The sequence below is a fragment of the Triturus cristatus genome, chromosome 6 (assembly GCF_964204655.1).
Source record: "Triturus cristatus chromosome 6, aTriCri1.1, whole genome shotgun sequence".
NCBI lineage: Eukaryota > Metazoa > Chordata > Amphibia > Caudata > Salamandridae > Triturus > Triturus cristatus.
This window is the reverse complement of record NC_140589.1, coordinates 1,230,576,974-1,230,593,909: the sequence shown is the minus strand read 5'-3', so window position 1 is coordinate 1,230,593,909 and position 16,936 is coordinate 1,230,576,974. Positions and strand designations below refer to the sequence as shown.

The 16,936-nt window shown below is 42.2% G+C and overlaps 1 protein-coding gene across 2 annotated transcripts in view; it reads left to right on the top strand.

Moving 5' to 3' along the window:
- The window catches only part of SYNJ2 (synaptojanin 2), a 583,647-nt gene that overhangs the window by 357,854 nt on the left and 208,857 nt on the right, over positions 1-16,936 (top strand). For both annotated transcript variants that reach the window (XM_085612162.1, XM_085612163.1), the window contains one exon: positions 10,867-10,951. In XM_085612162.1, coding sequence (XP_085468288.1) covers positions 10,867-10,951 — 85 coding nt within the window. The remainder of the gene's footprint in view (positions 1-10,866; positions 10,952-16,936) is intronic.

Below are 16,936 nucleotides of genomic sequence, written 5' to 3'. Positions count from 1 at the left end.
GACTTTGACTCAGGCACTCATACTGAGTCGCCTAGACTATTTCAATGGCTTGTTGCTTTCTGCTAATGAAACTTCAGTCAACAAACTACAAGTGGTCCAGAATACAGCGGCACGACTGGTCTTGAACATGCCGCCCAGATCAGCTTCCCGCCCTCTTCTCTTAAAACTCCATTGGCTGCTAATACGCCAACGGATACAATTTAAGATCTGTTGTACCATTCATAAAGCACTGCTCAATCTTGGCCCCAGCTATCTGTCAGAAAAGTTCACTCTCTATCACCCCCGAGATCCTTGCATTCCAGTACTAAACATCTGTTGACGGTTCCTAGAATTAGGAGAGCAAGATTAGGAGGCAAATCTCTATCATACCTCGGACCGAAATACTGGAACGATCTCCCCCTTCTTCTAAGAGAATGTTCTAACCATCTAGTTTTTAGGAAATCACTTAAAACCACTCTGTTCTGTTTAAAAAAAAAATGCATAGTTTCCGCACGCACAGCTGATACGCTTCCACAAAAGCGCAGAGATACTCCTCGGAGTTGATTCTGGCGTTATACAAACCCTTAAATAAATAAATAAATAAAAAATAACATTGAATTAATTCAGCATAGGTGAACTGGAGGGACTGTCAATAAACAAGCTCTTTTCAAGATAATTATCTGTGGGGTGTAACAAATCTGAAATCCAAAAGCTTTCCGTAGTTAGTTTCAGGGTTTCTTTAACGGAGACAATTAAACTGCTGGTGTTCTTTAATGAACCTCATACTTCAATGGGGAGTTGTTTGCAAACATTGGGCTACGAAATTACAACAAGCATTGGCAAACCAGTAGGTCTGACTTTGGCAAGCTCATGCATAATATATATATATATTTTGCAAGCATATGCTACAAAAATAAACGGGCACAAAGGAAAACTGACCCATTTCCCCATGTTACATGCTAGGCTTTGGGGAAGCAAAATCTAACTAACACTTAAACGCACCTTTTGGAAAAACATTAGTCTGTGAGGCAACTAAGGCAGTTTCAAAGAGCAGATCTAAAAACGTTATTCAGTAGACCAAGAGTTTGGGCAATCTAGACTCTGTTGGTCAAGCAATAGATGGCACATTGACCACTCAGTCATTAGTGGCACCATGGATCCCCAATTTTATTATCAGTAGCTAGTGAAACAGTCTGAGTGCTAGAATACTCTATACTAGAGAGGAACAGTGACAGTGGATTTTTTTTCGTCCTGTTGTATGATATTTGCAGAGGTGCTGCATGCCATTCTGTACATACGTTCACAAACCTCTCTTTATTGGACTGACTCCGATTCATGACGAGATCTCCAAGTATTACGAGCAGTGCTTAACAACTCATCCAACTCTCTCTTTTGTGTCCTCGCGGTCATCTCTGCACATCATGTGACTCTACGAAAGATCCACACTTCAAAAGAAGCATGTTTCTCTCCTGTCGTATTCCATTATATATACAAACTGCATGCCATGTGAGCAGTCAGCACTTTTTATAGGGGCAGTCACAACTCTTGGTGAAGGAATGGTCTAGACAAACACAGTAACTTGAAGATGGCAAGAAGACTTTGAAAAGTTTGGGGTTTTTGTTGCAGTAACATTTGCGCATATTTACAAACACATTTGGTGTTATTGGCCACTTTTTGATATATCACAAAGGATTTCAGATCTATCTCCTCCATGGCTGAATGCTCATGATGTGATTCTGTAGTGGGTGTTATGGTGCAAAAGTATTGCTACAGGTAAGAAACCAATTTCCTGTGAGCTGCATCAAACACACACAAGGCAATCACTCGGGGAAGCATTCCAACCCATCGTTTTTTTGCCTACCATGCCATCTCAGATACAGAGTATTAAGGACATGGCCAAGTCACTACTTGTTTGAAGTGACGACGAAAGCTAGAGGGCTGCAATTGTGATTTGTATTTTCTTTTCAAAAATAGATCAACTTAATGGAATGAGTCATCTCTCTGGACTGGAGTTAACAATAGCACTTTTCATTACAGTGATTTCCTCCATACAGCTCATATGTCAGAGTGTGCCAGTGGGTGCAGCGTTTCACCAGCTTTCTTTGGCCACTTTGTTCATTGCTGTTACTCTGCAGCTCTTTGTGGCTTGGCATTTTCTAGTGGCATGTGGTGGTGTGAGAAAGTTCACACAGGCCTTTTTGTATGGATTTAAAGTATTAAGGTTGTTTTTATGTTTGTTTTCACTTCTAAAACATTCCTTAGCTCTCCAACATGGACTCCAGAATGGATCCTCATGTGCTGCTATTCTTTCGACTGTATTTATTTTAACCTATTCGCATTGATACCCCTAAGGAAGAGAGTGGAAAGCTGCCCACGATATACTGTTAATTCATGAAATATAGGTGAGCCGTACTTTGCATATATGATTACACACCTGCTTGTGTTCCCTCTGCACCTGCTACATTTCCTGTAGAACCACTGAACAGTGAATGTCTCCTTGAATCTGTTTTATAGCTGAAACTTGGTTTTGTAGCTGTAAGACTTTGCGAGTCTGGTCTGTTTTTATGATTTGGCATGACAGCTCAGCTGTCGCCAGACAATTATGTGAGCATTACTAAAGAGGGGCATTTTACTCCGCCCACATGCTGAGAGTCGGGAGTACTTGTTTTGATTGGGCAGAAGAGGTGTGCTTCCACAAAAAAAAGTTCTTGCCCTCCACGCAGCTGTAATTATTTTGTTTATTTATTCAGCTGTGTAAACCTGAACATTAAGGGGCACACACATGGAATCGCAATGCTGTTAAAGTGTCTTAAAAAGCGACATAATTTGTTGTTTTTCTCAGGTAGCAGCACGGATGGGAAGGAGGAAAGCCATTAACCTACATGGATTTTTAGGTCTGTCCTGGCAGTGCAACTGCCACCTGGCTTTTTAACTACACCAATATAACTCTGCAGTTCTTTGTTTCCACATTAATACTTATTCATTCCCATGCTATATACTTGTAATTCTTCATATTAACATACAACATGATTTTAAAGCCAGACCTATTGGCATTGCCAATGTTTGTTTTCCTTGGGAGTGATTGTTGGTCGACTCGTTGAGAAGTCCCTTCTCTCTGAGCGCAAACTATTGACAAAAGATTTTTTTTGATCTTTTTCCTTTAAAACCTTTGTGGTTTGTGCACCAGAGCTGATCCTTATGTGCTGTTAGTTTTGTGGTTGGTCAGGGAGTCCTTCCCTCATGGCTATATGGGCTCGAGTACCAGGACCCAAATTCCTCTGTGACCGGATGACTTGTTTACTGCAGGCTGAATGATGAGAAGACTGCGGAAGAGTTCCTCAGCCAGCAAAGTAAAGGGTTGATCAGGTTTTTTCCACGTTCCACAGGAAGGTTCAGCCAACAAGACAAATTCAGATCGCAGCTATTCATCAGGTACCAAGGTTTTAGAGTCCCAATTGCAGCAGGTGCACAGTCCACTTCTACGCTTAATTCAGTAAAAAGAGTGACCTCTCCCTTTGAAGTCATTTTGTGGATTCCAAAATTAATGTGAAGTACAGATCCTTGATGTTTGCCGTTTCCTTTCTTTTCTTCCTTCTCTATTTGCTGTTCCTTTAGCCTTGACCTTATGCAATTTCTATGAAGAAATAACAATACAAAATGTAGTTTAAAACTTGGTTTAAAACTGTGGCTGGTTTCTCTGCCAGCCTGGAGATGGTTTTGCTGGCAAAGTGACGAGCACACTGCTCACCCCAGATACAGCCAATAACATTTTTATCTAATTGGTTCAAGGGTTTTTTTCTGTCCCCCAAATGCTCTTTACTGGCTGTCATTTGCTTTCTGTATCTCTCTGATAATACCAGACTTATTTATAACGTCTCACTTAATGACTAGCTTATTCTAGTGTCCAAGGAGAATTTTAACTTAAGGATACTCATACTTGACTTGGTCAGGCATCTGTCCTCGCTCTTGGTGATCAGTGCTTCAGTAATTGTAAAGTTCAAACAACTGTGCACCACCTTCTATTTTTTAGTCTGAGCAACTCTAGCAGCTACTGATTCACAACATTACAGCAGGCAAGAGGAAGGCTTGAGAAGTTATTTTCAGAAAATCAATGGCTCACAGATGGTTTGAGGTCTCACTGGTAGACAGGTCTCTAATGAGGTGACATCCTTCTTTTACCCCAGCCATGATCCCCTGGTTACAGTTTGTAAGAGCATGTTTGGCCCTTCTGGACAGAATGTCAGCATCAATGCTGTCTTGTGAGTGCAAATTCTGTATTCGAGGTTGCATAGCGAGGAGGGAGTGTGCCATCTGTCATCAGTCATCTTTCTTGAGCATGTAAGTCAATGGGTAGTTCTCGTTTTCTATAGAGAACTTGGCTCCTTGTCTTCTAATTATCCCGGGACTGCACCATGGCCTTTTTTGCTGGCATCAGCATGTAAATCAAAGAGCAAACTGAGTGGGTGATGGGTCAGTTTTGACTTGTATTATGCACCTCAGGCATGAACAGTGTGGCCTTACCCTTTAATTATGGACAGCTCTGCTTCTCTCCTCGTTCATTTTCACTGAGACGAAAGTGGTCTGAAACCTCATGTTGGTGTAGAGAGCTTCTTCCATGTGGTCTTTCACCTGTGACTAGTTTGCCTTCTCTGTGATCAATAACTTCCACTCAGGAACTTACAGAAGTTGAAACCATAGACTTCCAACTCTTATGGTCTTATCACTCTTCTAGCATAGCTGAGATGTGGTAATTTCTTCTTGTGGATGATGATCCAACTGATCAGTGACTAGTAATTTATGCAGTTGGAGCAGCCTTCTCTTTCTTAGTCATTCCTTCTTAGATAGTTCTTGAAAATATTACTTGTTCAGTTCCCTGACACTCTCCAATTCTGCAGCCAAGCATAGATTCAACGTAGAAGCTAGGGTATACCATCTACGATGTAGGCATATGTTCTTCACTCAGATGCCAGAACTCTTTCCAAGGATTATGGTAATCATCTTCTTCATTATGGCTTAGAAGATGCGGTCAAGCAGTTGAGGTTCTTTAAGCACTTCATCCCCATATGCTATTGTGTCCCATGGCGATCCTAGTGTCTTCTTCCTCTTTGATTATGCTTCCTCAGTATCTCTCCCGTCAGTGGAACTGGCTGGTAGGCTCATAACACACAGAGGTTAGTAATTGTCGGCCTTCTCTTTCTCGTGTTGCATGCCTCTGATGTAGGTGGTCCCTTGCATTACCCTACAGGTCAGGATTATTGTGAGCAGACAGCCAGCACTATTTTTTTGAGGGTGGAATTGAATGGACAGATGAGCCCTTAATACCCCTCTTCTGTCAGTTGGATCTCTCTCTCCTCCGCTTGAGCATAAGAGTAATGCCATTTAAAATCCCCTAGCCTCTCTTCATTGGCTTTCTATGTGAGGGTCTCTGCAGGCTGATACTGTCATGGAGAGAGTGTTGTTTCATCTAACTCATCCCAAGTGACCATCATGCCCATTAGAGCACCACAGTTCTCCTTGAAAGCCGTTGTTATTGGTGGTGACCCCACAGCCAGTAGCTTGAATTTCTCCCCTTATTCAGGAGAGAATAGGCCTGAAGCATATTTGTTCTGGTCAAAGGATGGTGACAACTCCATTTCAGCAATTTGGATGTACTGTGAAGATACTTGTGTTTTCATTTATTGTATTTATTTATTAAGCACGCAATTACCACAAAGAGTGTTCTGGGAATCACTACAAGGCAAGATAAAGAAAACCGTTCTAGTTCTCAAATACGTCTTGAGCAGTATCTAAAAGAAGTGGTCAGAGATTGGACAGATACTTACAGGAAAATAATTCCAAGCTTTGGTTGTAAGGTAGTAAAGGACCAGCTGCCGTTACAAGAGCGGGGAATTCTGGGATTATAAATAGCAACGCTGATAACTGTAGAATCATTGCAGGGCAAAAGAATGAGATTGGTGTTTGATGAACAGAAGGCTAGAACCATATAATACTTTTTGATGCACACAAAGGGACTTGAACAAGATGTGCTTAGTGTGAGTAGGCAATGTAGCTGATCACAGTTGTGATTGTTTTGTCAGGCTGAATAAAGGGTGGGCAGAAGCAGTTTGAATAAACTAGAGATGCCAAAGGTAGTATGCTCGAAGACCTACATAGAAAGCGTTTCCATAATCTAATTGACATCCAAAATTGTCATTGATGAAATTAAGTTTGCTCGGTATGAAAGATTGGAACTTCGTCAAACGTCTCAAATACAAGGAACAAATGGATGTCACCTTGGATATTTGAGAGCAAGCAGAAAAGTAATTATTTGAAATAAACCCCAAATTGTGATCTGCAGGAACCGGAGACAGACACGATTCGAATTCAGAAGGTTACCAACTTTTCGACCACGTACCAGTGTGAATGCTAGTAATCAAACCCTCGGTCTTGTCTGTGTAATGATTTAAATAGTTGTTCATCCATTAGCCACTGCCAATGTACACTTAGAAAAGTTGGTTGTGGAAGGAGATTTCTCTGGCGGACCTCAAGTATTTGTTAGTCTGGCAGGTGAGACTCTAGGCATACCTAGAGTCATCTCGGAGAGCAGGCTAGCTGAAACATCTCTTACTTTCTTCCAGATAAATTTAACATAATCACCAGGGGCATGGTTAGCCTGTAACATCACACAGGTAAGTTGAGGTTGATGTTCATGTTACTTGGCCCAGTAGTAGAGATTGTTCTATGGCAGCCGTTTCCATGGCATCAGGTTCTCCTCCCTCATCAAGCAGTAGAGGCTTGGAGTGTGCAGGACATGCATTCTCAATAACGGGTTCCTTTCCTTCCAAGGGCAGTTTGTTACTGATGAGGGCTTCTGGATTTAGTGACTTGACTGCCTTTCTCTCTCTAAGAAAGCTTTTCTTAGAGGTGGCATTTATGTTCACTTGGTAAACAACAGTCATATGTCCTTTGTGAACCTTCAAAGGGTTTTCACAATACGCTGCAGGACTGGGAAAACACAATTTAGGTGAGTTCTTGATATTTCACAATCCGCATTTAAATAACTCACTATCCCCTCCTTTTTACAGTCCCACATTGTAGTACACTACTCAAAACTGCAATGTTTCCAAAGGGGGCTATCTCTATGGTGCCTCCATTTTATGTAACCAGTCGTATATCACTTTCCCAATGAGACCGGGACCAGCAACCTGAATTTTCAGAGCCAGGGCATATCCTAGATGCTTACTGGAAGTGTAGGGTAGGGGTTTGGTTTTGGTGCATTGGCATTGGGGTGCTCTGCATTACTTACAGTTAAACTTTAAGAGCCTCCACTTTGTCAAGATGCAATCATTAAAGATCGGCAAAGTCATCCCTCTTATCGCGTGTCACAGCCTCAGGAGTCACTTAAAGAACAATATCAACACTTTGCGTGCTATTTCTTGCTTTGTTCATTTAAATCTTATTTACTGATGACCTGCAGCTTCAGTGCCCCTCATCTGCTACAAGTGTCTAAACCTTCTAGCCTTCTTTCATACCTCTTTTTCTTTTCAAAACTCGGGTTTGAATGCTTATCCTTTATTAACTCAAACATGCGCGTACCCAGAGAATAAAATAACCCACTACTTTGAGCTATATAGCTGCTGGTGAGCGAGTGAGTGAGGGAAGCAGGCAATCCTGACCCTTTAAAGGAAGGTCTACATAAATTGTTCCCATAAGCAAAGCTCCCTTCTTTCCTTCTTCATTTCCTTCTCTTCTCTTTTTTTCTTTCCAACCTTCTTTGTTCTTTCTCTCCTGCTTTTTTGTTCAATCCTTCTCTGCATTCTTCTTTCCGCCCTTCTGTCACGCTCTCACGTGATTTGCCCTTCACTTCCATTTTCTTAATGATTTTCATAATTTCTCTTTCTATCTGTAATCATGTTTGATTTCTTTGCCACCCTTTAGCCCCCACCACACAATGTGGCCATGGTGTTTTTCTTACACTGTAATTTATTAGCTTCTGCTTCTTTCTTTAAAGAGGAGCCATAAAAAATATTTAATTTGTCCAGTGACAGCTTAAACTGGTATGGTGGGTGATTCACAACACCCTTGAACGTAAAGCTTGTTTCAAGGTGCATTCACACCCTTGTGTAGATGTAACTTCAGCATTTTGTTTCATACAGTTTCTTTTTTTAATCGCTTTGGCTTATCCACAGAGGCCCCTGGTGCTCATTTAGGCATCGTTCAGAATGGCATATAGCATCTGAACAGCACTTACAGGAAGAAAACTACATTTTGAGGAGTGTAGGGTATTTCAAATCATCTGTGACCGAACAAATAGACCAAGTTAGAGAGTTCCATAATTTGAAGCCAAAGACCTGGATAGATTTTCCACCCCAGCTATGCATCTTATATTTTGGAGCTTTGTGAATTTTCTCCTCACTCAGCTCAATTCATTTCACGCCTCACAGTGACTAATCCCTTAGCGCACTGCCATAGTGAAGCCAGGGGCAGAGGGGAGTTGTGATGTTGTAAGATATTTATATGCATTTGCTTTGGCACCTAAGTTATCTCTAATGTAAGTGCCCGGTAAGGCCCACTCACTTACCCAACCACTTTACATGCAGTCCTTATGTGTGATACTTGGGCAACATTTACTCATTGTAGCACCACATTAGCAATCCTGGGCCTGCACTAGATCAGTATAGTGGTTGCCCTATAGGGCCTCCCTGAAGTTTATTTTCTGTTCTGAGTTCTTAGTGAGTTATGCCCCATTTTCTTTTCCAAGGCCCAGATGGTGGTTTCAAAAGTGAACTGATTTGTGCCTTAACACTTCTTCCAATGGGACTATGACCCCTCTTTACGCAGTCGTGGCTGGTACTGAATGAGGGTGGCGGGGTGGGGATTGCGAGGGGGGAGGGTTTAAAAAATAAATAGTACTTACTTATAACACTCTAAACTCTTCCTCCATCGTCGTCTCTCGTCCTTGTGGTACGGCGGAACCGGAAGCTCAAACAGGTTCCCCATGCCAATCACAACACTGCAATGCAGCTTTGTGATTGGTCTGTGCGCCATGGTTCGGCACTCAGGCAGTAGGAGCCTGTGCATGTTCCCCACCAGGCTGTGCATTACAGCCTGGTGGAGAACATGCTAAGTGCGCATGACTGTCTTGCCGGCCCAAGATGGCTGACCAAATCATCGCGCGCAATTAAGTGCACATATTTCCTCCTCCCCCTGCTGGCTGCATTGACAGCCAAGCCCTGCCCTGTCTCAAAACCTGCTTCAGCGTGAAAAATAAAATAACATTGTGTAGTTATTCTATTTTTCCTTCTTTGCTCCGCTAAAAGCATTCGGGCTATGCTCCTCTGCCTTAGCGAAGGAGCCACCACTGTCTTAAGTCCTCATAAATTTCTCTCCTCCTGCCCATCTGGTAAGCAGCAGTTCTTTGTAGGACCAGGAAAATAGTCATTACAAGGAGTGTCTTTTGAGTACAAAGTTGAGAACCTTATTGTCGATAGTGGTGTTCCTTAGACTGATTAGACCTCGGTCCTACCCTATGTGGAATTTCTCCAGGAACTCTCTTAATCCATCCATTATTCATGTGTCCTGCTTGCCCCCAGTGACTAGACAGACAGTAATAGAGAGCCCTTTGAGACAGTAATGCGTATTAGGACCCTAGCACTCCATAAAAAAGTATGTTTCTAGGGTCCATCTTTCACCTGCAGTGAATCGCCACCCTGAGGGAAGACTGACTGCTGGGGATTTCTCTAGGAATCTGGCACCACTAACATACTATACAAGTTAGGAGCCCAATATAGGTCTTTGAATAAGTGCTACTCTTGGTGAATTGCAGAAGGAAAGCCTCACACAGAACATTTTCAGGAAAGGCTGATCTCTGGCCCTCTTGTCAGGGAACCTGCTGTAATAACCTGGTGCATTCTTCTGTGATATGACAAGCACACCAGCCTTTGTGGCTGGGGCACAATGTAAATCCAAATTACTAAAAACTGTACTGCTAACTCCACTCATATACAAATACACATTCCTTACAAACAAGGAATATATTACTTCATAAGATATGCAGACTTTGTGTGGTGTCATTCGGTGCTGATGGACATTTATCCGGCTGCAATAAAGCATCTAACTAAAAGCCATGGATAAGGTGGATGGGATGGAGGGGCACAAGGAGGCAGGGCAAACCCCTCCCCCACAAAAAAAGCAGTAATAACCTTGGGGCCAAGGCCGGCGTCAAGAGTGAGTCAGTGTTTGACCCGTTGGGAAATATCCTCAAATCTACTTATGGGACCCAGACCACTCATATACTAGTACTAACCTTATGGTTAAATGAGAACAAGTCTCTTGCCACATTCAGCCTATATAAGAAAGCAGCAATAACCTTGGGCCAAGACCGGCATTGAGCATGAGTAAGTGTTTGCTCTGTCGTGAAATATCTGCATATCTATTTATAGGACCCAGACCACTCATATACCAGTACTAACCTTGGGGTTAAATGAGAACAAGTCTTTTGCCACATTCAGCCTTTATACATTGCGTTAACAATGTTTCTGCCATTAATGTAGTGCCTGGAAGGCGTACAGTTAGATTATCTGTCTTGGACCTATTTGACAGAAGCAGAATTGCATTGGAACCAATCTTTGCTTCTGTTTTGCTTTAGTGTGGGTATGTTTCTGCAGCTCGTTCCTGATTACTATGTTATTTTTGTAGTGTGACTGGGGTCTCTCTGCTTGAATGTGATGTGTGTGCTTTCACTCTGGGAGCATTCTAGTGCTAGCTACAGCTGCAGAGTCTGTGATCTCATCATTAAATGTGCAAATAAAGTGCACTTCCAAAATGTGATGCAAGGAATGAGAAATAATGGGATCACAGAGCATGACATGTTGTTGTAAACAGAAACCTTGTTTCATTCTCCTGCAGATGACGAGAGCTGTCCTGCTGACATATATGCAGTAGGATTTGAAGAAATGGTGGAGCTCAGCGCTGGCAATATAGTAAATGCCAGGTTAGTAAAAAAATATGGTTTTATATGCTATCTTATCATTAGGTTAATATCATAAGTAAACAATTTTAATTATGTTTCTATTATTTTATAATGTAAGCATGCAGTTTATAGAGTAATACTTTTCCTAAGCTGTTTAAATACCGTCCGTTTGGCCATCCTTTTTACCCACCAAGGATTCCCTCTTGTTTAATGCTTGTTTAATTGCATCTGGTGTCCAAGATCCTGCCATTTCCCTAATTTGTGTATGTGTCGTGGCTTCATTCTGCACCACCTGCACCCCGGGCTCCAAAAATTATCTAGTTCGTCTGGTCTGGACACTGAGGCCTATTTAAACTTTTTACCATTGTGTCAGATTATCCCTACTACACCCCTCAACTTGTTGCATTTTGTCTTCCCTGTTTCCTCCTCTTTCCAACTTAACTTAAAGGTCATTGAAAAGGAAAGTACTGCTGGATATTCCCATCATTCTTACCTCTCATATGAGGTTTTATTTCCTGGTCATCCATGGGTGCTACCTCTCTCTTCTGTTTCCCATCTGTAGTTTATTTATATTGGAAACTAAATGTTCAATACATGTGTGCTGTAGATACACATGCTTTGCATACTCCTTCCATCTAGTGTTGGATCCGGATGTTTGCAAGCTGCTTTTCTTCGAAGAAGTCTTTTCTAGTCACAAGGTAAGGTGACTCCTCCTTTCGGTGATAGTGCGCATGGGCATCGACTCCATTGTAGGATTGTTTTCTTTCCCCCATTAGGTTTGGACCTGGTTTGAGGTGCTCCAGGTCTAACCGTACTTCGGGATCTCCTCGTTGCGGAATGCACTGTACCCTCGTCGGTATTGTTTCGTATGGGTTCACTATCCTCTGTGTGTCAAAAAATATCGGAAAACTCTCTATCTTCGATCAAGAAGACATCACTGGCGGACTTTGGGCCTTGCCGTGTCGGTGTGCTTCCACTCCGTTACACATCATAGAGTCTTCTGCCTATGGAACGGACTCTGTTCCAATTCTGTCCTCGGTGCCACTCTAAATATCCTCGCACCGATCTGCATAAATTCAGCAACTTATGCCTCTCCCCGGAGCACAAGGAAGAAGATTACAATGCTTGTCAATCGTTCAGATCAAAAAAGACTTTGTAGGACCGTCAGGCTCGACGAAGGGACATGCAGCAGCAGAACATTGAACACACCCCGGATATCTTCGGAGAAGATACCGAGCAGGAAGAGGTGGAAGCGTCAGCAGCAGAAGAAAAGCAGGCACTCTCCATCCAAGATTTGGATTCTGAACTAGAAATTGAGCTAGAGACTGAAGACATTCCAGCCGGACAGGGTGCCGTGAGTAACAAAGCCCCTTTGCTCACTAAACTTGCTTCCATCAAACAAAAGGCTTCCAGGCCAGCACTACCTTCTGGCCATGGTCCGCACCGAGATACTGCTTCCAACGCCCCGCCCTCGGGCTTGGCACCAAAACAGCTCAGCAAGCCTTCCAGCTCGGGCTTGAGCCGAGACAAAACACCTTCGGCACCAAAAGCTTTGGATCCAAAGAATAAACTAGACAGATCCAGTTCAGCACCGAAAATGTCAGCATCAAAATCAAAGGATGGTCTTCAAAAGCCTCCAGAACCAATCCTAGAAACTATGCAGGAAAAACTGGATCCTAAGCAAAAGAACATTTACATTAATCCAGACACTGGACATATATTGGCAATATCAACTACATCTTCCAAAATGAAGATTGCTTCAGAGGAAATAACCTACAAAATCCCTCTAAAAAGGACATTGCTACAGGCCCTTTCCACCCTATCCCTCAATCCCCTCCACCATCTTCACCATTACCATGCTCAAATCCTTTAGACATCACACCACAGGGTTCTCTACATACACAGCCTGATATAGAAGATGGGGATGACAATAGTCCCCCACCAATAGATCCATGGAATGATTACAATATTGATCCACCTGTAGGTAATGATCCTAACTTATAACCTTCAAAACTATCACCTCCTGATGACAACACATCATTCCAGGAGTTAATTTCCAGGGCTGCTTCATACCATACACAAGGAATCTTTAGAGGAGGATGATTATTTGAAACTATAGGAAATACACATAGAACAACTCAATCCTTACCCATGCTCATGACATTTTTAAGGACACTTTACAGGGACGCATATTAACACCCAGGGTTGACAAAAAATACAAACCTCCACTCTCTGACCCACTTTTTATTAGGGGGCAGTTACCCTTAGATTCCTTAGTTGTGTCCAACGCTCAGAAAAGAGCAAACTCACAGACTTCAGCAAATGCACCACCTCCAGACAAGGAGTCTAAATGAATAGATGCATCAGGGAAAAGAGTCGCTGCACAATCCACCAACTATTGGCGTGCAGCCAACACACAAGGCCTATTAGCTAGTTATGATGGGGCCCACTGGGACGAAATGGAGGAATTACTCCAATACCTCCTAGAAGAACATTAGAAAAAAGGACAAGAATTAGTGCGAGAGGGAAAATTAATGTCTAATTCATCTTTTTGGACCTCAAGTAGATGAGTCATTTGAGAAAATGAACAAGGATACAGGAGTGGAAAAGTCAATGGTAGCACTTTATTCACCATCCAATAGAGGCTCCTTTCGAAGCTCATTCTATAGATGAGGACCGAAAGTAATTCCTCAGATCCTTATGTGTCCTCATACGGTCACGCTTCAGCAAGTGCTTCCCCTTTTACATCAAGGCGACTTTATGTCAACACTAGACTTAAAGGATGCATACATCCACATTCCTGTTCACCCAGCACATCGCAAATATCTAAGATTTGTGATATCAGGATATCACTATCAATTCAAAGTACTCCCATTCAGGTTTTCTACAGTACACAGAGTGTTCACAAAATGTCTAGCAGTAGTAGCAGCTCATCTAAGAAGACAACCAATTCATGTCTCCCCATATCTGGACGATTGGCTAATACAAGCCAACACAGCAAAAGGGTTTACAACACACTCAAACTACCAAAGACCTCCATCAATTGTGTTTACAATTAAAGCACAAAAGTCCCATCTTCAACCCTCACAACTGCAACCATATCTATGATTGATGCTAAACACTCACACAGCTCTAGCCTCTCCCAAAGCAGACAGAATTGAAAACGTTCAAACTTTATTACTACAGTTTCAAAACAACCAATACATAGCAATCAAAACTTTCAGGCAACTATTAGGAGTGAATGCATCATGCATTGCAGTAGTGCCTCACCCAAGATTACACATGTGCCCTCTACAGGAATGCTTAGCACGTCAGTGGAATCAATTGCAGGGTCAATTAACAGATCTAGCGTTAGTAGACAGCCGCACTAATTGCTCTCTGCAGTGGTGGAACACTCAAAAGTGTGCCCCTTCATCAACCCTATTCCACAAATCGTGCTAACAGCAGATGCATCTCTCACAGTTTGGAGTGCCCATCTCCAGCATCTAACAATTCAGGGTCTATGGGACACCAAACACCAGAGTCTCCACATCAATTACTAAATGCTTTTAGCTGTCTATCTAGCACTAAAAGCTTTTCAGCCTCACCTCATAAGGAAAGTTGTCCTAGTTCGTACGGACAATTTGACAGCTATGTACTATGTACAAAAGCGGGGGGCACACTCTCTTCAAGTGTCACGCCTCTCTCAAACTATTTGGCATTGGGCAATTCATCACAAAATTAATCTTCTGGCAGAACACCTTCCAGGGATGCACAACTAATTTGCCGACCTCCTCAGCAGAATTCGGCAACAAGTACATGAATGGGAACTTTATCCCCAGGTTCTCCTTCCACACTTCAAAAAATGGGGGTTTCCACAGATTGACCTCTTTGCCACAGCAGCGAACTCAAAATTCCCAAACTTCGCCTCCAGATTCCCACACCATCTATCCAAAGGCAATGTCCTATAGTTCAAGTGGTCAGGGATATTTACTTACACTTTTCTGCCTCTCCCTCTCCTTCCATTTCTGGTTTGGAAACTCAGGCAGGCACCACTCACATTAATTCTAGTGGCTCCCACATGAACGTTCAGTGGTTCCACACCAAAAGCTGCACCTTACTTCCAACCTTCTCACACAGATCCATGGATAAATCAGACATCCAAACCCCAAGGAGCTCAACCTATCGATCTGAGTCCTGAAGTCATAGTGTTCGGATACCTAAACCTACAACCAGATTGTATGACAATTCTTAAAGAAGCAAGGGAACATACCACTAGAACATGTTATGCAGCAAACGGGGAACAGGTTTCTGATATATTGTAATAACAACAAATCTTATCAGATAGATGCATCTATACAAAATATTATTTGTTATCGTTTGCATCTACAGTGAGTTGGCTTAGCCTACACATCCATTTGACTACACCTTGTGGCAGTAGCTGCATATCTTCAAAACAGACAACATTTATCCTTATTCAAAGTTCCAGTAATTAAAGCTTTTATGGAAGGCTTTAAATGAATATTGCCATTCTGGCTACCACCTGCACCTGTCTGGAACCGTAACATTGTTCTCATAAGGCTTATGGGTCCACCTTTTGAGCCACTACACAATTAATCTTTACAATTTCTTTCTTGAAAGGTTGCCTTTCTAATTGCTATCAATTCATTAAGACGTGTTGGTGAGCTACAGGTATTCACCTTAGAAGAAACTTTCTTTCAACTTCATAAAGACAGAGTTGTTCTTCGTACAAACCCAAAATTCCTACCAAAAGTTGTTTTTGCTTTTCATATTAACCAATCAGTTGAGTTAACCTGTGTCCTTCCCTGAACTTGATTCAGTAGCAGAAAGGGGGCTACAAACACTTGATGTCAAAAGAGCATTATTATACTATTTTGATAGGGCAAAAGATTTTAGCAAAACAAAACGACTTTTTGTTGCATTTGCTCCACCTCATAAAGGGAATCCTATCTCTAAGTCCAGTATTTCTAGATGGATTATTAAATGTATTCAAACATGCCATGTTAAAGCTAAAAGAACTTTTACGATACCTCCTAGAGCACATTCTACTTGCAAAATAGGAGCATCTATGGCCTTTTTAGGCAACATTCCCATAGCTGACATATATAAGGCAGCTACATGGTCTGCACCAAACACATTTACCAAACATTATTGTGTGTATGTATTAGCATATCAACAAGCTAATGTTGGACAAGCAGTGCTAAAACACTTTTTCGAACAACTGCAACACCCACTTGTTAGCCACCGCTTTGGGAGAATACTGCTATACAATCTATGCAAAGCATGTGTATCTACAGCAAACATGACTCAAATAAATTGTTACTTACCCTGTAAGCATCTGTTCTAGGCATTGTAGAGCTGTAGATTCACATGCACCCTCCCCGGACACCTGTGGTTGTTTCAGTTCTTATTATTCACTTTACATATGCATGGACATCTCTGTACTACAATTACTTACTCCATTCTCACCCTCTTGTGGGAAAACAATCGAACAATGGAGTCGATGCCCATACACACTATCACTGAAAGGAGGAGTCACCTTACCTTGTTAGACTTCTCCGAAGAAAAACAACTTGCAAACATCTGGACTTAACACTAGATGGCTGGAGTATGCAAAACATGTGAATCTACAGATATACATGCCAAGAACAGATGCGTACAGGGTAAGTAACATAATTCTTCCAAAGACCCACTATAACTTGAGGTTTGAAGTACATTTCCAGGCACCAGGAAGAGCCAAAGATACTTAGTAGTGTATTTCCAGGCTCCACTCAATGGACTACTAGAACCAAATGCCCCATTCCCTTAGATCTTAGACCTCTTTCTGGGTGCTGGGTAAGTTCTAACTCTCTCCCATCCCTCACGTATGCTAATGAAGTTGGCATTGTGTCCCTACTTCCCCACTGGTGAGTCCACTCTATAACCTATTGTTGCTCTTCCCAGGGTCGCTGTGGCCTTCGGATAGATGGATGCTTCTTTTGGCATGCTGAGATTCACCCACTCACC